Source organism: Rhinoraja longicauda, chromosome 24 (assembly GCF_053455715.1).
Source record: "Rhinoraja longicauda isolate Sanriku21f chromosome 24, sRhiLon1.1, whole genome shotgun sequence".
NCBI classification, from domain to species: Eukaryota; Metazoa; Chordata; class Chondrichthyes; order Rajiformes; family Arhynchobatidae; genus Rhinoraja; species Rhinoraja longicauda.
The window spans coordinates 18,406,761-18,430,562 of NC_135976.1; the positions used below are offsets into that span (position 1 = coordinate 18,406,761).

Sequence of the window (23,802 nt, forward strand, 5' to 3'; positions counted from 1 at the left end):
TGATAACGTGTGTGAAGTAATCTCTCCCTTGTTTCTTTGTTTTGTTCACAGTAAATTATCAGGCTGATTTTGCTGAAATTACCTGTGAGATTGAAATCAAGCAGAAACTGATCGATGAGCTTGAGAACAGCCAGCGACGATTGCAAATATTGAAGCAACAATACGAGGAAAAACTTATCCTCCTGCAGAACAAAATCCGGGACACGCAACAGGAAAGAGACCGTGTTCTGAAGAACCTCGGTAAAGTTACTTATTCACAAATTTACCACTAACAAAGTGACCATTGACTGAGAAAGAGCCCTGAATTTTGCATAATTTCTTCTCCCACATTGCATGTTTTCAAAATATATTCAATTAAAGCTATATATTCACGAAGACGCAGCTGGAAGAGCCGCTGCCTCACAGTGCCGGAGATCCTAGTTCGGATGCTGACTGTGTGGAGTTTGCACCTTCTCCCTTTGACCGCGTGAGTTTCGTCCGAGCGCTCCCAAATCCCAAAGACGGCGGGTTTGTAGGTTAGTTGGCTTCTGTAAATTGCCCCTAGTGTGTAGGGAGTGGATACGAAAAGTGGGGTAATGTAGAACTAGTGTGAACGGGTGACCAATGGTCGGTGTGGACTTGGTGGGCCGAAGGGCCTGTTTCCATGCTGTATCATTCAATCAATTGATCACAATCAATTGTTCACAACTTTATTGTTAACAAAGTACCATGTTGACAATGAGAAAGAGCAGTGAATGTTTGCATTGTTTCTTTTCCCATATTGCAAGTCTCAGCCCGGTCACTTCCTCTTTTCCTCTCTCCCGTCAGACAAGAGGTACTGAAGTGGGAAAGCACATATCTCCAGATTCAGGGATAGTTTCTTCCTCGCTGTATTCAGGCAACTGAAACATCCGATCACCAACCAGAGAGGGGTCCTGACCATCTACCTCAATGGAGACTATGACTGTCTTTAATCAGACTTTACTGGACTTTTATCTTGCACTAAATGTTCTACCCTTTATCAACCAACATTTCCCCATCTGCACTAGCCCCACCTGCCTGCATTTGGCCCGTATCACTCTAAACCTATCCTATCCACGTACCTGTCCAAATGTTTTCTCATCATTGTGATAGTACCTGCCTCAACTACCTCCTTTGGCAGCCCCTCCCATATATGGCAGAAAGTTGCTCCTCGGGTTCATTTTAAATCTTTCCACCCTCACCTTAAACCTATGTCCTCTGGATCTTTATTCCCCTACTCTGGGCAAAATATTCTGTGCATTCACCCTATCTATTCCCCTCATGATTTTATATACCTCTACATGATGACCCCCCAGCCTCCTGGGCTCCAAGGAATAAAGTCCTAGCCTGTCCAACTTCTCCCTACAGCTCAGGCCCTTGAGTCCGGGCAATATCTTCATAAATCTTCTCTGCACTCTTTCCAGCTTGTACATATACAATCAATTGATCATCACATTTTTCGTATCGAAGAGCTATAAACATGGACTCACACGACACTGGAGATGCTGGAGTTTTGTCCATCCACCTCCCTTTCCTAACCTTTTCCTCCTCTTGCCATCGTCTGTTCATTCCTACTGCAGATGCTGGCTGACCCGCTGAGTTCTTCCAGCACTTTGTGTTTTGTATAAAGAGGGGGCTCCTGTTTCACATGCATCTATTGTGCAGTATTGCACAAATCAACCATCGCGTGGAGTGGCACAGTGGCGCAGCGGTAAAGTTGCTGCCTTACAGCGACAGAGGCCAGGGTTCGATCCTGACTACGGATGCTGTCTGTACGGAGTTTGTACGTTATCCCTGCGACCTTGTGCGTTTCCTCCGGGTGCTCTGGTCTCCTCCCACTTTCCAAAGACGTGCAGGTTTATAGGTTAATTGGCTTTGGTAAGATCGTAAAATTTCCCTAGTGTGTAGGATAGTGTTAGTGTACGGGGTGATCGCAAGCCAGCGTGGATTCGGTGGGCCGAAGGGCCTGTTTCTTCTCTGCATCACTAAAGACTAAAGATCAACTCTCACACATACCTGGGCACACTTTCCCTTGGAGGTTGATAGCATCTGCAGCTTCAGTTCTGTAATCCTAAACGTTGGCCAAGTTGGTTCTTGCAATCCCATGTATCCACGAGCTGTGGGAGGGTGGTAAAGAGAAAGAAAAGAGAAGGGAAGGAAGCAAAGTTGCTGCACATTGCCTATATATAGCATGGAAACGGGCCCATCTTGTCCGTACAAACCTCCAACTAATCCTGCACTCAACCCATTTTATTCTCTCCAAATTCCCATCAACTCCCCCACATTCTACCCCTTAACTACACACAAGGCAGTTTAGTGTTATAGAGCTACAGAATGGAAACAGGCCCTTCAGCCACTGATTCCACGCCGGCCATCGATCATCCGTTCTCACTAGTACTATCTTATCTCACTTTCTCATCTACACACTCGGGGCAATTTACAGAATCCAATTAACTTGCAAAACCTGCACAAATTTGGGACATGGGAGGAAACCGGAACACCCGGAGGAAATCCACGCGGTCAATGGAAAACGTGCAAACGTCTCGCAGACAGCACCCGAGGCCGGGATGGAACCCAGGTCTCTGGCGCGGTGAGGCAGCAGCTCTACCAGCTGTGCCACCACAGTGGGAAACAGAGGGCAAGAAAAGGAATCTTTTGAAACGTCTTCAATTTGGTGATTCATAGCAGTGTAATTTCAGGAATTATTTTTTAAAGAAAAATATGTAGGTTTAGCATCTATCATTGATAAAGCTGTTTTCAACGTTCTTTTTGTTGATCTCTTAACTTTTGTTTAAAAAACATATATATATAGCAGATATAATTACAATATAGAAAATTGTTTTGAAGCATTATTAGAAGCTAGCTGACTTGTTTTACTTCTGGTAGTAATCTCTGCTTCTAAAAACCAGTAGTTTCTTTGTTCCTCTGCTCTGCGGAGAATAATTACAAGGACCACCACAGTCTAAAGAACCACTATTACAATCTCTGGCTTCTTGCTGTGCAGAAGCCTTCCTGTTTCTAGATGTGCGTCGGGTTAATTCATTCCTTTAATTTTGCGTATCGCCGGTGGTTTCATAACTTCTAATGAAGTCCAAAGTTGGGTCAGGTCAGAAGTGATAGGAGCAGAATTAGGCCATTCGGCCCATCAAGTCTACTCTGCCAGATACACCAGGAGAACAAGCAATTGGATAACGAAGGCATATGATACAGAGTAGAAACAAGGAATTGCAGATGCTGGTTTACAAAAAGAAACACTAAGTGCTGGAGTAACTGAGCATCTCCGGAGAACATGGATAGGTGAGGTTTCGGGTCGGGACCCTTTTTCAGACTGAATAGATGGTCTTGGACGAGTGATCTGAAACTCAACATGAGATCTAGTTTTCTCTCTACCCATCCCTCTGTTCTTGCAACTTCTCAACAATAAGGAACCTCCAAAATTGTGGACTCACGTAGGTTACATTACATCCACCACATCAGTACACCACAATGCCATGCTAACATTCTATATTTAGCTTGCATTTTAAGTTGGTAAATAGTTGAATAGTTGTTCTGGTTTTGCTTCAGGTTCTATGGAGTGCAACACGGAAGAGAGAGCCGGCAAGATTAAAGCAGACTACGAGAAAAAACTAAAGGAGATGAACCGAGAGCTCCAGAAACTGCAGACAGCCCAGAAAGAACACGCACGCCTCCTCAAAAATCAAACTCGCTACGAACGGGAGCTGAGGAAACTGCAGAATGAAGTGGCTGAAATGAGGAAGACCAAGGTAAAACTTCCTTTGCTTGCAGCCACAGAGACTGCAGGTGCTGGAATTGATTGATTGAAAGATGCAGCATGGAAACAAGCCCTTCGGCCCACCAAGTCCACGCCGACCATTCACACTAGTTCACACTAGTTCTATGTTATCCCACTTTCTCATCCACACTAGAGGCAACGTGCAAAGGCCAATCAACCTACAAACCTGCATGTCTTTGGGATGTGGGAGGAAACCGGAGCACACGGAGAAAATCCACACGGTCACAGGGAGAACGTACAAACTCTGTACAGACGACACCTGTAGTCAGGATCGAATCCGGGTCTCTGGGGCAGTGAGACAGCAACTCTACCGCTGCGCCACTGTGCCGCCCGTCACAGTTGTGACAACCTATTCCCATCACCTCGTTACTAAAGACTTGGATTTCTTTTCCTCCTGCAATTTTGTTTCGTTAGGTGACTCTGATGAAACAGATGAGGGACGACCAGCAGCGAATGAGGATGATCGAAAGCAAGAGGAACCGTGAAATCGCACAGCTGAAAAAGGAACAGCGTCGACAAGAAGTGAGGAGTAAAGGACGGAGAGAACGTGAACGGGGTCTGAAAAAAGATCCCGACCCAAAACGTGCCCTTCAGCATCACAGAGTCATAGTGTGGAAACAGGCCCTTCAGCCCACACCGACCAGCATGCCCCATCTACGCTAAACCCACCTGCCTGCGTTTGGCCCTTATCCCTCTTAACCTTTCCTATCCATGTACCTGTCTAAATGTTTCTTAAACGTTGCGATAGTCCCTACCTCAACTACCTCCTCTGGCATCTCATTCCATACAGCCACCACCCTCTGTTGAAAATAAAGTTGCCCCTCCGGTTCCTATTCAGGGCCACAGTTTAAGAACAAGGGGTAGGCCATTTGGAACTGAGATGAGGAAAAACTTTTTCAGTCAGAGAGTTGTGAATCTGTGGAATTCTCTGCCTCAGAAGGCAGTGGAGGCCAATTCTCTGAATGCATTCAAGAGAGAGCCAGATAGAGCTCTTAAGGATAGCGGAGTCAGGGGGTATGGGGAGAAGGCAGGAATGGGGTACAGATTGAGAATGATCAGCCATGATCATATTGAATGGCGGTGCTGGCTCGAAGGGCCGAATGGCCTCCTCCTGCACCTATTGTCTATTCCTATTAAATCATTTCATCCTCACCGTAAACCTATGTCCTCCGGTTCTCGATTCCCCTACTCTGGCGAAAGGATTCTGTGCATTTACCATATCCCGATTAAATCTTTCCCCCCGCATGCAAGTGGCGCCAAGTTTTGCCGCCATTTTCTAAGTCCTTTCCGCACTCCAGTTCGTATGACCAGCGCCCAATACAAGTGAGTCCCAGGCTGCTGTGGGCCTCCAGCGATCGCCTTCCTTGGACGCGACATCCCGTTCCTCGCCCGCCCACCTTCATGCCCCGGAGGCTCATCCCACAGCTGATCTTGAGGGTGCGGTTGGCCAGACCCCGGTTCCCTCTCCTACCGTCGCTCCACGCCGGTCGCGTCAGTCCTCATCGGCTCCATCCTCTGTTGTCTATGAGATCTTGGACCTCTTACCGCAAGGTCTGCACATAGTTGCCCAGCATCACCCTCCACCACCACCCACAAAGATTTCTGACGTAATATGCCTTTCCGGCCAACTAGTCTAAAGATTTTTCTTTGAATTTCAGTACCAAATTCGAACTTTGGAGTCCCAAAAGCGGCAACAGGAACTTGTGCTACGCCGGAAAACACAAGAGGTCAGCAACTTGCCTTTAATGACCCAAATTGGTATTGAGTGATTGTCAACATCAGTTTAACATGCTTTGGGGGGAGGGGGTGGTTCAGCTTTTTACAGACTTACAGAATAATTTTTCTTGGTCTGTTGCTGGCATTGTACAATAGGGTTTTAGATTTGCAATTTATTTACATGGAAAAGCGACAGTGAGTCTTGGAATGCATGGAGACGTGCTTGCTGGCTGCAGCGGCAAGTGAAAATTGAAATTGCATTGGAAGTCAGATCTGTGTGTGCGGTTCTGGGCTGAAGGGCCTTCTTCCACGCTGTATCTGACTAAATTAACCTCCAGTCTGAAGAAGGGTCTTGCTCCGAAATGTCACCCATTCCTTCCATCCAGAGATGCTGCCTGTCCTGCTGAATTACTCCAGCATTTTGTGTCTATCTTTGTTGGAAACCAGCATTTACTGTTCCTTCCTACACGCTATACAGTTGATTGAAAGTGTAACTTCAAAATTCGGCAAGGGCGAGTTCTGTTCCATTTATCATATCTAATCAACTGGTAAAGCTAATGGGGTTACTCCAGCATTTTGTGTCTATCTTCGGTGTAAACCAGCATCTTAAACAAGTCCTCGTCTTTTGACATTTCTGCTATTCAATGCTTTTGTTTCATGTTTAGGTCAGCGCTCTACGAAGATTAGCTAAGCCCATGTCCAACCGAGTTGCGGGTCGTGTAAACCGTAAGCAGACTATCTTGGATTCGGGTATGGAACTGTCAGCCAGTACTTCTTCAGAGGCAGAGTCGGCCTCCAAGTCCGTGTCCAATATCGTTAAACAGTGGAACAAAAAGTTAAATGCTGCTTGGAATGAAACCGTTTCTGCGGTGAATGGAACCAGAACAGTCAGGTAAGCACAGAAGCAACAACAGATCGTTAAAGATGAACAATAGGACTTTGTTCCTTGGAGCCATTGTGCTGGAGAGCGTGCAGTTATATAAGACGTTGGTGAGGCCACGTTGAGTGTATTGTGTTCAGTTTTGGGCACCATGTTATAGACAATAGACAATAGGTGCAGGAGTAGGCCATTCAGCCCTTCGAGCCAGCACCGCCATTCAATGCGATCATGGCTGATCACTCTCAATCAGTACCCCGTTCCTGCCTTCTCCCCATACCCCCTCACTCCGCTATCCTTAAGAGCTCTATCCAGCTCTCTCTTGAAAGCATCCAACGAACTGGCCTCCACTGCCTTCTGAGGCAGAGAATTCCACACCTTCACCACTCTCTGACTGAAAAAGTTCTTCCTCATCTCCGTTCTAAATGGCCTACCCCTTATTCTTAAACTGTGGCCCCTTGTTCTGGACTCCCCCAACATTGGGAACATGTTTCCTGCCTCTAATGTGTCCAATCCCCTAATTATTTTATATGTTTCAATAAGATCCCCCCTCATCCTTCTAAATTCCAGTGTATACAAGCCTAATTGCTCCAGCCTTTCAACATACAACAGTCCCGCCATTCCGGGAATTAACCTAGTGAACGCCCTCAATAGCAAGAATATCCTTCCTCAAATTTGGAGACCAAAACTGCACACAGTACTCCAGGTGCGGTCTCACCAGGGCCCGGTACAACTGTAGAAGGACCTCTTTGCTCCTATACTCAACTCCTCTTGTTATGAAGGCCAACATTCCATTGGCTTTCTTCACTGCCTGCTGTACCTGCATGCTTCCTTTCAGTGACTGATGCACTAGGACACCCAGATCTCGTTGAACATCCCCTCTTCCTAACTTGACACCATTCAGATAGTAATCTGCCTTTCTATTCTTACTTCCAAAGTGAATAACCTCACACTTATCTACATTAAACTGCATCTGCCATGTATCCGCCCATTCACACAACCTGTCCAAGTCATCCTGCAGCCTTATTGCATCTTCCTCACAATTCACACTACCCCCCAGCTTAGTATCATCTGCAAATTTGCTAATGGTACTTTTAATCCCTTCATCTAAGTCATTAAGTCATTATCGTAAATAGCTGGGGTCCCAGCACCGAACCTTGCGGTACCCCACTGGTCACTGCCTGCCATTCCGAAAGGGACCCATTTATCCCCACTCTTTGCTTTCTGTCTGTCAACCAATTTTCTATCCATGTCAGTACCCTACCCCCAATACCATGTGCTCTAATTTTGCCCACTAATCTCCTATGTGGGACCTTGTCGAAGGCTTTCTGAAAGTCGAGGTACACCACATCCACTGACTCTCCCCTGTCAATTTTCCTAGTTACATCCTCAAAAAATTCCAGTAGATTTGTCAAGCATGATTTCCCCTTCGTAAATCCATGCTGACTCGGAATGATCCTGTTACTGCTATCCAAATGCTCAGCAATTTCGTCTTTTATAATTGACTCCAGCATCTTCCCCACCACTGATGTCAGACTAACTGGTCTATAATTACCCGTTTTCTCTCTCCCTCCTTTGTTAAAAAGTGGGATAACATTTGCTATCCTCCAATCCACAGGAACTGATCCTGAATCTATAGAACATTGAAAAATGATCTCCAATGCTTCCACTATTTCTAGAGCCACCTCCTTAAGTACCCTGGGATGCAGCCCATCAGGCCCTGGGGATTTATCAGCCTTCAGTCCCATCAGTCTACCCAAAACCATTTCCTGCCTAATGTGGATTTCCTTCAGTTCCTCCATCACCCTAGGTTCTCCGGCCCCTAGAACATTTGGGAGATTGTGTGTATCCTCCTCAGTAAACACAGATCCAAAGTAACGGTTTAACTCGTCTGCCATTTCTTTGTTCCCCATAATAAATTCCCCTGCTTCTGTCTTCAAGGGACCCACATTTGCCTTGACTATTTTTTTCCTCTTCATGTACCTAAAAAAACTTTTGCTATCCTCCTTTATATTATTGGCTAGTTTACCAATACTCATCTTTTCTCCCCTTATTGCCTTTTTAGTTAACTTTTGTTGCTCTTTAAAAGAGTCCCAATCCTCTGTCTTCCCATTCTTCTCTGCTATGTTATACTTCCTCTCCTTAATTTTTATGCTGTCCTTGACTTCCCTTGTCAGCCACAGGTGTCTCTTACTCCCCTTAGAGTCTTTCCGCCTCTTTGGGATAAATTGATCCTGCAACCTCTGCATTATTCCCAGGAATACCTGCCATTGCTGTTTTACCGTCTTCCCTGCTAGGGCCTCCTTCCAGTCAATTTTGGCCAGCTCCTGCCTCATGCCTCTGTAATCCCCTTTGCTATACTGTAATACTGACACTTCCGATTTTCCCTTCTGCCTTTCCATTTGCAGAGTAAAACTTATCATGTTGTGATCACTGCCTCCTAATGGCTCTTTTACCTCTAGTCCCCTTATCAGATCAGGATCATTACACAACACTAAATCCAGAATTGCCTTCTCCCTGGTAGGCTCCAGTACAAGCTGTTCTAAGAATCCATCTCGAAGGCACTCTACAAACTCTCTTTCCTGGGGTCCATTTCCAACCTGATTTTCCCAGTCTACCTGCATGTTGAAATCTCCCATAACCACCGTAGCATTACATTTGTGACACGCCAATTTTATCCCCTGATTCAACTTGCACCCTATGTCGAGGCTACTGTTTGGGGGCCTATAGATAACTCCCATTAGGGTCTTTTTACCGTTACAATTCCTCATTTCTATCTATACTGATTCAACATCTCCTGATTCTATGTCACCCCTTGCAAGGGAATGAATATCATTCCTTACCAGCAGAGCAACCCCACCCCCTCTGCCCACCTGTCTGTCTTTTCTATACGTTGTGTACCCCTGAGTATTCAGTTCCCAGCCCTGGTCCTCTTGTAGCCATGTCTCAGTGATCCCTACAACATCATACTTGCCCATGACTAACTGAGCCTCAAGCTCATCCACTTTATTTTTTATACTACGCGCATTTAAGTACAACACTTTAACTTCTGTATTTGCCTCCCCTCTATTGGAAAGATGTTGTCAAGTTGGAAAGGGTGCAGAAAAAAATTACCAGGATGTTGCCAGGACTCGAGGGCCCGAGCTACAAGGAGAGGCTGGGCAGGCTGGGACTTTATTCCTTGGAGTACTGAAGACTGTGGGGTGTTCTGAGAGAGATATATAAAATCAGGAGGGCAACAGACTGGGTGAATGCACAGAGTCTTTTACGGAGTAGGAGAATAAAGTACCAAAGGGTGTAGGTTTAAAGTGAGAGGAGAAACATTTAATGGGTATCAGAGAGGCAACCTTTTCACTCAGAGGGTGGTGGTTCCATAGAATAAGCAGCCAGAGGTTGAGGCTGGTGCGATAGCAACATTTAATAGACAGATACTTGGATTGGTGAGGTTTGGAGGAATATAGGCCAAAGATGGGCAAATGGAATCTTGGGTATCACAAAAAGCTGGAGTTACTCAGTGGGTCAGGCAGCATCTCATGAGAGATGGAATGGGTGACGTTTCGGGTCGAGGCCCTTCTTCAGACCAGCTTTTGTGATACCTTCGATTTATACCAGCATGTGCAGTTATTTTCCTACACTAGATGGGGAATCTTGGTCGGCATGGACGGGTTGGGCAGAAAGGTTTGTTTCTGTGCTGTCTAACTCTGACTTTAATAACTTATCATTCACAAAATCCTGTTTATTAAAGAAATTGAGGTGATAAACTCTGTAAGGCACAATGGTAGGATGTAAACATCCTGCACGACAAGAGGCTGGGATGATCTCTCAGTATTTTAAAGTTGACTTACTGGCAGCTTTCACTTGCAACAACATAATCATAGAGAAAGATGATGTCGTTTTTTCCAAATTAAATCTAGCAATTATGATAAGAACCTCTGGCAAATTCCTTTGACTTTTGCTTTGCATCGGGGAACATAAATACATAAACTTAATCAGTATCATGTTATAAATTCAGTATTAGAACTTAAAATGGTTTAGATCTTGGTTGAGGAATTTTTCTAATAATGCTCTATCATCTCTGATGAAGGAACCATAACTCGATTTGGCAGAGGCTATTGAAAAACCTGTGTAGTTGTGAAAAAAATAGGTTGAAGAGTAAATGTGAGCAAACATTGTCCATGTTTAAGAATGCATCAACTTCCATTTGATGGTGAAAATTGGATATCCAAATGTCTCTTAAAGGTTGTGCAGTACCTGCATCTGGCAGCTCATTCCCTCCAGCCACGATCCTTTGTGTAAAATAAAGTTACCCCCTCAGGCTCCAATTAAATCTTTTTTCCCCTCACCTTAAACCTATGGGCGGCACGGTAGCGCAGCGGTAGAGTTGCTGCTTTACAGCGAATGCAGCGCCGGAGACTCAGGTTCGATCCTGACTACGGGTGCTGCACTGTAAGGAGTTTGTACGTTCTCCCCGTGACCTGCGTGGGTTTTCTCCGAGATCTTCGGTTTCCTCCCACACTCCAAAGACGTACAGGTATGTAGGTTAATTGGCTGGGTAAATGTAAATATTGTCCCTAGTGGGTGTAGGATAGTGTTAATGTACGGGGATCGCTGGGCGGCACGGACTTGGTGGGCCGAAAAGGCCTGTTTCCGGCTGTATATATATGATATGATATGTCCTCTGGTGCTCAATTCCCCTACTCTGGGTAAAATACTCTGTGTATTTACCCTGTCTTTTCCAAATGTTGTTTTATGCATCACCACGTTCCCATTGTTGTGCGAGTAGGATTTGTAACTTATTTACGATAAGATACGATACCATAGAACTTTATTTATCCCAGGAGGGAAATTGGTCTGCCAACAGTCATAAAACACAACAAGATACACAGAGCATTAAATTTTCATGTGACAAGTGGAAAGCCCGGGATTGGGGATGTGCAAAGATTGGGGCGGTGGGGGGAGGGAATGTATTTCATGAAAGCAAATGATTCTTCTCTGTGTTACCTCTACCGCAACACCCATGAATTATGTGAATGCATCCTTGACAAGGATTGTAAACTAGTTGTTTAATTTGCATTATATTTGCGAATATTTGTTTTGCTTTGTGATGTGGTGGTGGGTTTGTTGGTATTGTTTTGTATTGTAAATATTATTCTTGTAAATAATTGATTCAAATCATTTTTGGTAATAAAAAAATGATGTGAATTCACTGTGTCCCGTTAACTGTGTTTTCTGTTTTGCTAAAGCACGTTGGTTGTTTTATTTTTTCTGCAGAAAGAGCAAGTACCAGAAGAAGGGAGTTGGTGAGATCTTTACCAAAGCAGCCCGGCTGAAGTGGCAGGCACTGGAGTCCAGGATAAGTGACATTGTGATGCAGAGGATGACAATCTCCAACCTGGAAGCCGACATGAATCGTCTTCTGGGGGTTTGCACATTGATTTACTAACGTAGGCAGATACAGTTCATAGACCTGTGGAGAGGATGTTTCCAGTAGACTTATTTAGACTTTTTTTTAGACTTTAGACTTTTAGAGATACAGCGTGGAAACAGTATACACTGGAATTTAGAAGGATGAGCGGGGATCATATCGAGACATATACGATTATTAAGGGGTTGGACACGTTAGAGGCAGGAAGCATGTTCCCAATGCGGGGGGGAGTCCAGAACCAGGGGCCACAGTTTGAGAATAAGGGGTGGGCCATTTAGAACGGAGATGAGGAAAAACCTTTTCAGAGAGTTGTGAATCAGTGGAATTCTCTGCCTCAGAAGGCAGTGGAGGCCAATTCTCTGAATGCATTCAAGAGAGAGCTAGATAGAGCTCTTAAGGATAGCGGAGTCAGGGGGTATGGGGAGAAGGCAGGAACGGGGTACTGATTGAGAATGATCAGCCATGATCACATTGAATGGTGGTGCTGGCTCGAAGGGCCGAATGGCCTACTCCTGCACCTATTGTCTATTGACCTTCAGCCCACCAAGTTCGTGCCAACCAATGATCACCCCGTGTACCCACACTATCCTTACCACTAGGGGCAATATTTTATACAACTTACAATTAACCTACAAACCTGTACTTCTTCGGAGTGTGGAAGGAAACCGGAACACTATATGGTTACAGGGAGAACGTACAAACTTTGTACAGACAGCACTCATAGTCAGGATCGAACCTGGGTCTCTGGGTGCTGTAAGGCAGCAACTCTACCTTTGCGCCAATGTGCCGCCCAGTAGTGGGAGAGTCTCGGACCAGAGGGCACAGCCGCAGAATAAAAGGTTGTACCTTTAGAATGGAGATTAGGTGGAATTACTTTAGCCAGAGGCAGGTGAATCTGTGGAATTCATTGTCACAGATGGCGGTGGAGGCCAATATCATTGGGTATTTTTAAAGCGGAGATTGACAGGTTCTTGATTCGTAAGGGCATCAAAGGTTACGGAGGAAAATGGGGTTGAGGGGGAAAGATAGATCAGCCACGATCAAATGGAGGAGCAGACTCGATGGGCTGAATGGCCTAATTCTGCTCCTATGTCTTATGAATGTTTGCAAGATTTGCTCCAGAATTGAGTGCTCAACCTAAGATATAAAGTGTTTACCAAAATAAAGGCAACATTAAACTCATTATTGCACACAAGGGTGAGGACAGACGCTGGATTACACAAGGAAATCCATAAGTGGGTTTCCTGGATTTAAACTCATGCAATTAACTCTGTGAATACAGCGTCACACTGTCTGGCACATCAATAAAGTGCATTTGATGGAATAGAGTGCTCTCTGCTTAAAACATACAAAGGAGCCTTTTATTCAGTCAAATTAACCATAAGAGAATCTGTGCACTGAATTGATTGGAGTCTTACACAAGGAAACAGGCCTTTCGGCCCAACTCATCCATGCCAAATAATATGCCCCATCTAAGTAAGTCCCATTTGTGTGTGTTTGGCCCATATCCCTCTAAACCTTTTCTATCCACGTACCTGTCCAAATGTATTTTAAATGTTTTCATTGCATCTGTATCAACTACCTCCTTTGGCAGATCATTCCATATAGCCACCACCTTATGTGTGGGAAAATGTTACTCCTTTAGTTTCCATAAAATCTTTCCCCCTCTCACCTTAAACTCCTGCCCTGTCATTCTTGATTCCCTTCTCCTGGGTAAAAGACTGTGCATTCACCTTATCTATTCCCCTCATGATTTTGTACACCTCTATAAAATCACCCCTCAGTCTCCTGCACTTCAAGGAATAAAGTCCAAGCCTGCCCAACCTCTCCCTATAGCTCAGGCCCTCGAGTCCTGACAACATCCTTGGAAATCTTCTCTGACCATCGATCACCCGTTCACACTAGTTCTAGTTCTTTCCACCTTAATGATATCCTTCCTATAACAGGTAGTGTAAGAAAATAACTGCAGATGCTGGTACAAATCGAAGGTATTTATTCAGAAAATGCTGGAGTAACTCAGCAGGTCAGGCAGCATCTCAGGAGAGAAGGAATGGGTAACGTTTCGGGTCGAGACCCTTCTTCAGTCAGGGTGACTAAAACTGAGCACAATACTCCAAATGCAACTTGATCAATGTCGAGGACAGCCGTAACATAATGTCCCAATTTCTATACGAATTTCCCTGACTGATGAAGGCCAGTGTGCTAAAAATCTTCTTCATCACCCTGTCTACCGGCGATGCCACTTTCATTCAATTATTGCCAATTAATCTCTCTAGTACTGAGAATTAACTATTACAAGTTCGAACCTTCGTATCTTCAGATTTTAATTGTTAGTGATTTAAAAAAATAATGTTAAGCTTGAATTGAACTTTCTTATTGTCATTAATTTTCACAGTTAAACCCATTTTCATTCATAGAGAGTGATGGTGGCCAAGAACACACTGCCAGGGATGATGGTAGAGGCATATATATTAAGAGATACAGCGTGGAGACCGGCCCTTCGGCCCACCGAGTCCACGCCGACCGTTGGTCACCCTTTCACTGGTTCTATGTTATCCCACTATTCCATTACATATGGTGGTGGCATTTAGGAGGCTTTTACATAGCACATGGATATACTAGGACTGGCGGGATATGGATCACGTGCAGGCAGAGGAGATCGGTTAAACCTGGCATCATGTTCAGCACAGACATCGTGGGCCGAAGGGCCTGTTCCTCTGCTGTACTGTCGATGTGCGCTATGTTATTTTTGACGATTGGGTGTCCAACTTCCTGAGATCAACTCTCACTTGCAACTTGTGGTATAAAGATATCACAATGTAGCTGGAAGAACAAATTTACCAAACAGTGTTGCTGTGTGTCACATAGATTTGTGCTGAGACATACACATCTGAAGAAGGGTCTCGACTCGAAACGTCACCCATTCCTTCTCTCCAGAGATGCTGCGTGTCCCGTTGAGTTACTCCCGTTAAGACACTTTGTGCCTACCTGAGATTTTTGATGTTTAGTTCGGAGACACAGCATGGAAAGGGACCCTTCGGCCCACCGAGTCCACACTGACCATCGATCACCCGTTCACACTAGTTTTATGTTATCCCACTTTCACATCCACTCCCCACACACGAGGGCGTATATATGGGCAATTTACAGAGGCCAATTAACCTACAAACCTGCGCGTCTTTGGGATGTGGGAGATAACCATGGCACCCGGAGGAAATCCACATGGTCACTGGGCGAACGTGCTAACTCCACACTGATAGGTTGAGCAGGTTAGGACACTATTCCTTGGAGTGCAGGAGGATGAGCGGTGGTCCTTTTTAGGTGTATAAAATCATGAGCAGAATAGATTGGGTGGATGCGCAGAGTCTAGTGCCCAGAGTGGGGGAATCAAGAACCAGAGGGCATAAGTTTAATTATGGTGAAGGGGGAAAGATTTTATAGGAATCTGGGGGGTAAAGTTTTCACGCAAAGGGTGGTGGGTGTAAGGGACGAGCTGCCAGAGGAGGTAGTTGAGGCAGGGACAATCGCAACGTTTGAGAAGCGATAGGACAGGTTTCGGGGGATATGGGCCAAACGCAGGCAAGTGGGACTAGTGTAGATGGGACATGTTGTCGGCGTGGGCAAGTTGGGTCAAAGGGCCTGTTTCCACACTGCATGACTGACAGCACCCAAGGTCAGGGTCGAACATCAGCTCTACCAGCTGTGCTACTGCCATATAACTATGGAACTTCTGTAAAGTGAGACCTACAAATATTAAAACAATATTTCATTTAGACTGTTTGAAGTGAAATAATGTATGAAGTCTTAGTTACTCAAATGCAGCCATCTAATGTACAATCGAGTCAGTTAATAGAGATGTTACATCATTTTCAATAGAATATTTGGTGGATTTTTCTTCCTTCACTTTCAAAATTAATTAATGTGGTATGAACAGAAATAATGGAACAGTTGAAATGATGCCAGGGCAAATTGAAGAGGACAACTTTGATGTTAAAGTTTTGAAGAATACTGGAACAGTCTACCTTAAAACGTGTCCTGTTAGCAGTTCTGAAGATATTTTACCTGAGAGAATGATAAAGGGCCACTTAATGAGAAAGGTGGGGAAATTAATTTCTTACACAGTGAGGAGAGGTTTCCCACACTTCTTACATAGAACAGTCGCACTCAGGAGCCAGCCCGACTGCTTTTTCTACCTTTTTGAAACCAATAATGTCTGCTATTTTCTTCCAGAAACGAGAGGAACTAATTGGCCTCCAGGAAATTCTACACGGGAAAAGGGAGCGGGTTTGCAATGAAAATCCAGACGATAGGTCTGTCCAGGAAATAAACGAGGAGCTTGAGACCTTGAATGCCAACATTGACTACATCAACGATAACATCTTTGAATGCCAGGCCACCATAATGCAGATCGAAGAAACCAAGGTGTTTAGACTTTAGTTTAGAGATACAGCGTGGAAACAGGCCCTTCATCTCACCGAATCCGTGCCGACCAATGGTTAACCCATACACTAGTTCTATCCTACACACTCAGGACAACTTATCCAAGCCAATTAACCTACAAGCCTGCGCGACTTTGGAGTGTGAGGAAACCGGAGCACCCGGAGGAAACCCAGGAGGATGTACAAACTCCGTACAGATAGCACCCGTAGTCAGGATTGAACCCTGGTCTCTGATGCTCCATCCCCTCTCCATCGCTTCCACCCATATCGCTGCTATTTCTGCTCTCCTTGTCTAACACCCTCTTGTTTTCTTTTCACCTCTATTCTTTGTCACTTGCTTCATCCATCTGCCAAACACCCCCCTCCCCCACCCTCACCTGCATCCACCTATCACTTACCAGACCTTGTCCTGCCCCCACTTCTCTTTCCTAGCTTTCTGCTCCCTGCTACAATCCGTTTCGGGTCGGGCTAAATCCAAACATAGAACAGTACAGCAAAGGAACAAGCCCTTCAGCCCTGCATGTCTGTGCCAAACATGATGCCAAGACCATCACTTATCAGCCTGCACATAACCTGTATCCCTGCATATCCATGCGCCCATCGAAAAGTCGTTTAAACGCCACTATCGTATCTGGTTCCTCCATCACTCCGGGCTGTGCGATCCAGGTACCCACCACCCTCTGTGTAAAAAGAAAACTTGCCCCACACATCTCCTTTCACCATTATCCCTCTCACCATAAGGCTACGCCCTCTAATCTTGACATTTCCACCCTGGGGGAAAACGGTTCGGACTCTACCCTATCCATGCCTCTCATCATTTTATAAACATCTATCAGGTCTCCCCTCATCCTCCGATGCTCCATAGAATGCAACCCAAGTTTGTCCGACCACACCTGGGCCTCTCAGTCCAGTCATGCCTGGAGAGTTTTGGTGTTCTGATGTATGTTCACCATTGGCAGTCTAATTTTAATTCCATTCTCTTGCTCTGTTTTGACAGGATGAGATTAATTCAACCGACACGTCTGTTGTGATAAGTTCGTGTTCCCTAGCTGAAGCACGCCATCTGCTGGATCACTTTCTGAAAATGTCAATCGACAAGGTGAGAGAATCTCCCTTCAAGTCAAGAGTACTTTATTGTTATATGTCCCGAAACAGAACAATGAGGGTGGGGGGAGGGAGGGAGAGAGGGGAGGGGAGGGGAGGGAGGGAGGGAGGGAGGGAGGGAGGGAGGGAGGGAGGGAGGGAGGGAGGGAGGGAGGGAGGGAGGGAGGAGAGGGAGGTTTGGGCTCAACGAGTCCACTTGGTCGAGCAAATATATATATATATGTATGTGTGTGTATATACATGTGTGTGTGTCTGTATATATATATGTGTCTGTGTATAAAAGTATTTATATATATATAAACGTGTGTGCGTGTATATATATATATATATATACTTAATTTTATACACACACACACGCACGCACACACATATATATATATACACACATGCACATATAGATATACACACACACACACACACACACACACACACACACATATATATATATAGATATATGCTCCCAAGTCTATGTTGTTCAAAGTTTATTTGGAGGGTGTCGTGTTTAATAACCTGATGGTTGTAGGGATGAAGCTGTCCCTGGACCTGTCTGTTACTGTTTGCAATATATTTTCATGATAACTGAATAAATGATACGGAAAAAGGACACAAAGTGCTGGGACAGCAGATCAAGCAGCATCTCTGCACAACATGGGCAAGTGACATTTCTGAATAAGAAGGGTCCCGACCCGAAAGGTCACCTATCCGTATTCTCCAGAGGTGCTGCCTTACCCGCTGAGATACTTTGTGGTTTTTTTTTGTAAACCAGCATCTGCAGGTGCTTGTTTCTTATTGATATGAAAAGTTTATTTTAGTTAGTTTCATTTAGAGATACAGCATGAAAACAAGCCGAACATCAATCACCTGCTCACACTAGTTCTAGGTTATCCCACTTTCTCATCCACTTCCTACATGCCTAAGGGCAATTTACAGAGGCCTATTAACCTGCAAACCCGCACGTCTTAGAGATGTGGGAGGAAACCAGAGCACCCGGAGGAAACCCACGTGGTCTCAGGGAGAACGTGCAGAGTATGCGGGGCTTGCAACAGACAGGGGCTCGGCTTCCAGAGTTCCCTTGACCACGGAGTCATTCTGGTCAAAGACAAAACTGGATGGTCTATCAAGTTGTGAGAATAAGTTCATAACGCATAGGAGCAGAATTAGGCTGTTCAGCCCTTCGAGTCTTATGCGCCATTCAATCATGGCTGATCCATCTTTCCCTCTCAACTCCATTCTCCTGCCTTCACCCCATAACCATTGACACGCTTACAAATCGAGAACCGTCAATCTCCACGTTATAAATACCCAATGGCTTGGCCTCCACTGCTGTCTGTGGCAATGAATCCCACAGAATCACCACCCTCTGGCTAAAATGAAGCGCGTCGCCGGCACACAAAGGTTTATTTGTGTGAGATGTGCAGACCATCTAACTGGGAAGTTGAGTAATTTGATGATTTTCGCCTCCAGGGTATGCAGGTTGCCCAAAAAGAGGCTCAGATTAAGCTGCTGGAAGGCCGGTTGAAGCAAGTGGATGTGACTGATTCGATTCCAAACCAGCTGATTAACATACTGCGAGAGAAGGCTGAATCTATTCCTGAACTACAGACCTTGCTTCAAAGTGTCTCACAAGGTAGCCCGCTCCCTGATCACCTTCCCCTTCTCCTCGGGATCCAATCATAACATATTTCTTAAAACTCTAAAGATCGTAAGATGTGTAGTTCTTCATCTGTTATTCCATTCTTCCACGCAAACCTTGTTTAACTTTTTTGCCGCAACTGTCCGCATTAATAAGTTTCAAACGCAACCATATACAGAAATGTTCTCATTAAATTAAAGGTTTTTTTAATATAAGCCATCAAATGGGCAGAATAGGGAGGACAAAGTAGTTTTCTGCAATGAGCTCCATAGAAATGATCAATATATTAGATGTTCCCACCGAATTCCAGTATAATTTAACATATAATTCTTAACATGCAGGGCTTAGTTTAGTATTGTCATGTGTATCGAGGTACAGTGAAAACTTTTTGTTGCAAGTTATCCAGTCAGCGAAAATACATGATTACAATCAATCCTTTCACTGTGTGCAGATGCAAGATAAAGGGAATAACGTTTAGTGCAAGATAAGGTCCAATTATAGACAGTCTGAGGGGTCCAGTGAGGTAGGTGGTAGCTCAGGACTGCTTTCGAGTTGGTGATAAGATGGTACAGTTGCCTGATAACAGATAAGATGAAACTGTCCCTAAATTTGGACATACGCGCTTGAGTTTGAGGTGTTATCAATACACAACAAAGATTTAAGGATAGATCATCTTTTCACCACAATTAACTGAAAAAAAAACTTTAATTTCAATGATGAATGTATTCATATTATGCCAATAATCAAATGTTGTTTATAAAGAAATATCGAATCACCTACAAACTATTGTATATGTTTGTGTACCATCAGCCAATAAGATGACAACATTTTGTTTTTTAAGTTTGTTTTCATGTGCGTAAGTTTAGACTTCAGAGACACGGCGCGGATCTTTGGCCCATCGAGTCCGTGCCGACCAATGATCACCCTGTACACACACACTATCCTACACACTGAGGACAATTTACAATTTACAGAAGGCAATTAACCTACAAACCTGTACGTTTTTGGAATGTGGGAAGAAACCGGAGAGAACCCACGCAGTCACAGGGAGAACAATAGACAATAGAAAATAGGTGCAGGAGAAGGCCATTCGGCCCTTCGAGCCAGCACCGCCATTCAATGTGATCATGGCTGATCATTCTCAATCAGTACCCCGTTCCTGCCTTCTCCCCATACCCCCTGACTCCGCTATCCTTAAGAGCTCTATCTAGCTCTCTCTTGAATGTATTCAGAGAATTGGCCTCCACTGCCCTCTGAGGCAGAGAATTCCACAGATTCACAACTCTCTAACTAAAAAAGTTTTTCCTCATCTCTGTTCTAAATGGCCTACCCCTTATTCTTAAACGGTGGCCCCTGGTTCTGGACTCCCCCAACATTGGGAACATGTTTCCTGCCTCTAACTTGTCCAACCCCTTCATAATTTTATACGTTTCGATAAGATTCCCTCTCATCCTTCTAAATTCCAGTGTATACAAACCTAGTCACTCCAGTCTTTCAACATATGACAGTCCCGCCATTCCAGGAATTAACCTAGTAAACCTACACTGCACACCCTCAATAGCAAGAATATCCTTCCTCAAATTTGGAGACCAAAACTGCACACAGTACTCCAGGTGCGGTCTCACTAGGGCCCTGTACAACTGCAGAAGGACCTCTTTGCTCCTATACTCAACTCCTCTTGTTATGAAGGCCAACATTCCATTGGCTTTCTTCACTGCCTGCTGTACCTGCATGCTTCCTTTCAGTGACTGATGCACTAAGACACCCAGATCACGTTGTACGTCCCCTTTTCCTAACTTGACACCATTCAGATAATAATCTGCCTTCCTATTCTTACCATCAAAGTGGATAACCTCACACTTATCTACATTAAACTGCATCTGCCATGCATCCGCCCACTCACCAACTGTCCAAGTCACCCTGCAACCTCATAGCATCTTCCTCACAGTTCACACTGCAAACGTGCAAACTCCGCACAGACAGCACCCGAGGTCAGAATCGAAGCCGAGTCTCTGGCGCTGTGAGGCAGCAACTCTAACGCTGCACCACCGTGTACAGTGTTCATGTTGCTCAGGCAGCAACTCTAATGCTGCACCACCGTGCCCTGCCGCCCAGTGCACTGTGCTCATGTTGCATGAACACTGAGCTTTGACAAGTTGAATAATTTGACGTCTTTTAAACACTTATGATTTTCAGAAAATGGAGAAGTGAGCAGCGATGAGGAAACCTCTGAGTGTAGCATCGGGCTGAACAGTAGGTGAGTGAGTAAGCGGGAAATACCCTGGACGTACACTGCTTTCTGTATTGGTGCAGATATAGATAGAGTATCAATGTGATCATATAGGTAATGCAATAATATTGTATCACCAGACCCAATAGAATTGTTCAGTAAAAAAATATATATATTTAGCTCTCCCAAATGAATTGATTAAGAAAGGACACAAAATGCTGGAGTATCTCAGCAGGTCCAGCAGCATCTCTGGAGAAAAAAGAATAGGTGGTGTTTCGGGTCGAGACCCTTCTTCAAACTTCACGCTACTCCGGCAGTGTGAAGTGTAAATGAAGTTTAGTTGTGAAATACAACATGGAAACAGGCCCTTCGGCTCACCGAGGCCACGACAACCATCGATCACCCGTTCACATTAATTCTATGTTATCCTACTTTCCAATCCACTCCTGACAAACTAGCAACAATTTACAGAGGCCAATTAAATAGAAACCCGCACGTCTTTGGGATGTGGGGGGAAACTGGAGCACCCAGAGAAGACCCACGTGGTCATAGAGAGAACATGCAAACTCCACACAGACAGCACCCGAGGACAGAATCGAACCCTTGTCTCTGGTGCTGTGAGGCAACAGCTCCACCTGCAGCACCACGGCCACCCTAAGTCGTATACGTAAGCCGAAACGTATAAGATTATTAAGGGGTTGGACACGTTAGAGGCAGGAAACATGTATGGGCGGCACGGTAGCACAGCGGTAGAGTTGCTGCTTTACAGCGAATGCAGCGCCAGAGACTCAGGTTTGATCCTGACTACGGGTGCTGCACTGTAAGGAGTTTGTACGTTCTCCCCGTGACCTGCGTGGGTTTTCTCCGAGATCTTCGGTTCTTCGGTTTCCTCCCACACTCCAAAGACGTACAGGTATGTAGGTTAATTGGCTGGGTAAAATGTAAAAATTGTCCCTAGTGGGTGTAGGATAGTGTTAATGTACGGGGATCGCTGGGCGGCACGGACTTGGTGGGCCGAAAAGGCCTGTTTCCGGCTGTATATATATGATATGATATGATATGATATGTTCCCAATGTTGGGGGAGTCCAGAACAAGGGGTCACAATTTAAGAATAAGAGGTAGGCCATTTAGAACTGAGATGAGGAAAAACTTTTTCAGTCAGGGAGTTGTGAATCTGTGGAATTCTCTGCCTCAGAAGGCAGTGGAGGCCAATTCTCTGAATGCATTCAAGAGAGAGCTAGATGGAGCTCTTAAGGATAGCGGAGTCAGGGGGTATGGGGAGAAGGCAGGAACGGGGTACAGATTGAGAATGATCAGCCATGATCACATTGAATGGCGGTGCTGGGCCGAAGAGCCGAATGGACTCCTCCTGCACCTATTGTTTATTGTCTGATCATGGCATGCTTTAGAGGATGTGCAGGGCAAGATTTAAAAGTTTGCCTTCAAGTAAACAATTTTTAAAAAGTAAAATTGGATTAATTGTATAAAATTAACCTTTCTTTTTTAATTAAGTTAAGCCCATACATTGAGAAATTTATTCCAAGATCATTTATGTTTTCTCTTTCCAGTTCAATTTCAAGTTCTTACCCGAAGCACTCCCTGAGTCACGGAGATTTCAGGATGCAGGTAAAACTATTATTATATGCTGGAGATGGCTACGTCTGTGCACTGAGTTTTCTGAGAGGGAATCACGTTGGCATTTTATATGATACTCTGTTACTCTTTTGGCAAGAACAGAGGCTATGATGTAATTAATTTTAATAACGGCCATTCTATCATTATAAATATAGAGATGATTTACAGATAAGCCTCGTTATAACGGACCATGGAGGGGAGGGGGGGGGAAATGGTGTCCATTATTGCCACTTGTAGTTCTGCAGTTTGTACAGGGCCCTAGTGAGACCGCACCTGGAGTACTGTGTGCAGTTTTGGTCTCCAAATTTGAGGAAGGATATTCTTGCTATTGAGGGTGTGCAGTGTAGGTTTACTAGGTTAATTCCTGGAATGGCGGGACTGTCATATGTTGAAAGACTGGAGCGACTAGGCTTGTATACACTGGAATTTAGAAGGATGAGAGGGAATCTTATCGAAACGTATAAGATTATTAAGGGGTTGGACACGTTAGAGGCAGGAAACATGTTCCCAATGTTGGGGGAGTCCAGAACAAGGGGTCACAGTTTAAGAATAAGGGGTAGGTCATTTAGAACTGAGATGAGGAAAAACCTTTTTCAGTCAGAGAGTTGTAAATCTGTGGAATTCTCTACCTCAGAAGGCAGTGGAGGTCAATTCTCTGAATGCATTTAAGAGAGAGCTAGATAGAGCTCTTAAGGATAGCGGAGTCAGGGGGTATGGGGAGAAGGCAGGAACGGGGTACTGATTGAGAATGATCAGCCATGATCACATTGAATGGCGGTGCTGGCTCGAAGGGCCGAATGGCCTCCTCCTGCACCTATTGTCTATTGTCCATTATAACCGAGTAATGGAATGTTCGTTCATTTCTTTTATATCTATAGCGGTATATGAAAGATAAGATAGATACTGAAAGCATGATAATAACGTCAACTTCTTGTGGCACTTCACACAT

General features: G+C 44.7%; 1 protein-coding gene across 4 annotated transcripts in view; it reads left to right on the plus strand.

The window, feature by feature from the left end:
- kif21b (kinesin family member 21B) overlaps positions 1 to 23,802 on the plus strand; it is a 122,725-nt gene that overhangs the window by 65,063 nt on the left and 33,860 nt on the right. For all 4 annotated transcript variants that reach the window (XR_013548849.1, XR_013548850.1, XR_013548851.1 and 1 more), the window contains exons 14-24: positions 52 to 240; positions 3,565 to 3,764; positions 4,208 to 4,315; positions 5,452 to 5,520; positions 6,175 to 6,401; positions 11,658 to 11,808; positions 16,042 to 16,233; positions 17,248 to 17,349; positions 18,819 to 18,981; positions 21,184 to 21,244; positions 22,787 to 22,844. Coding sequence is in view for 1 of the 4 variants with exons in the window: in XM_078420724.1 (XP_078276850.1) it covers positions 52 to 240; positions 3,565 to 3,764; positions 4,208 to 4,315; positions 5,452 to 5,520; positions 6,175 to 6,401; positions 11,658 to 11,808; positions 16,042 to 16,233; positions 17,248 to 17,349; positions 18,819 to 18,981; positions 21,184 to 21,244; positions 22,787 to 22,844 (1,520 nt within the window). In the remaining 3 variants the exon portion in view is untranslated. The remainder of the gene's footprint in view (positions 1 to 51; positions 241 to 3,564; positions 3,765 to 4,207; positions 4,316 to 5,451; positions 5,521 to 6,174; positions 6,402 to 11,657; positions 11,809 to 16,041; positions 16,234 to 17,247; positions 17,350 to 18,818; positions 18,982 to 21,183; positions 21,245 to 22,786; positions 22,845 to 23,802) is intronic.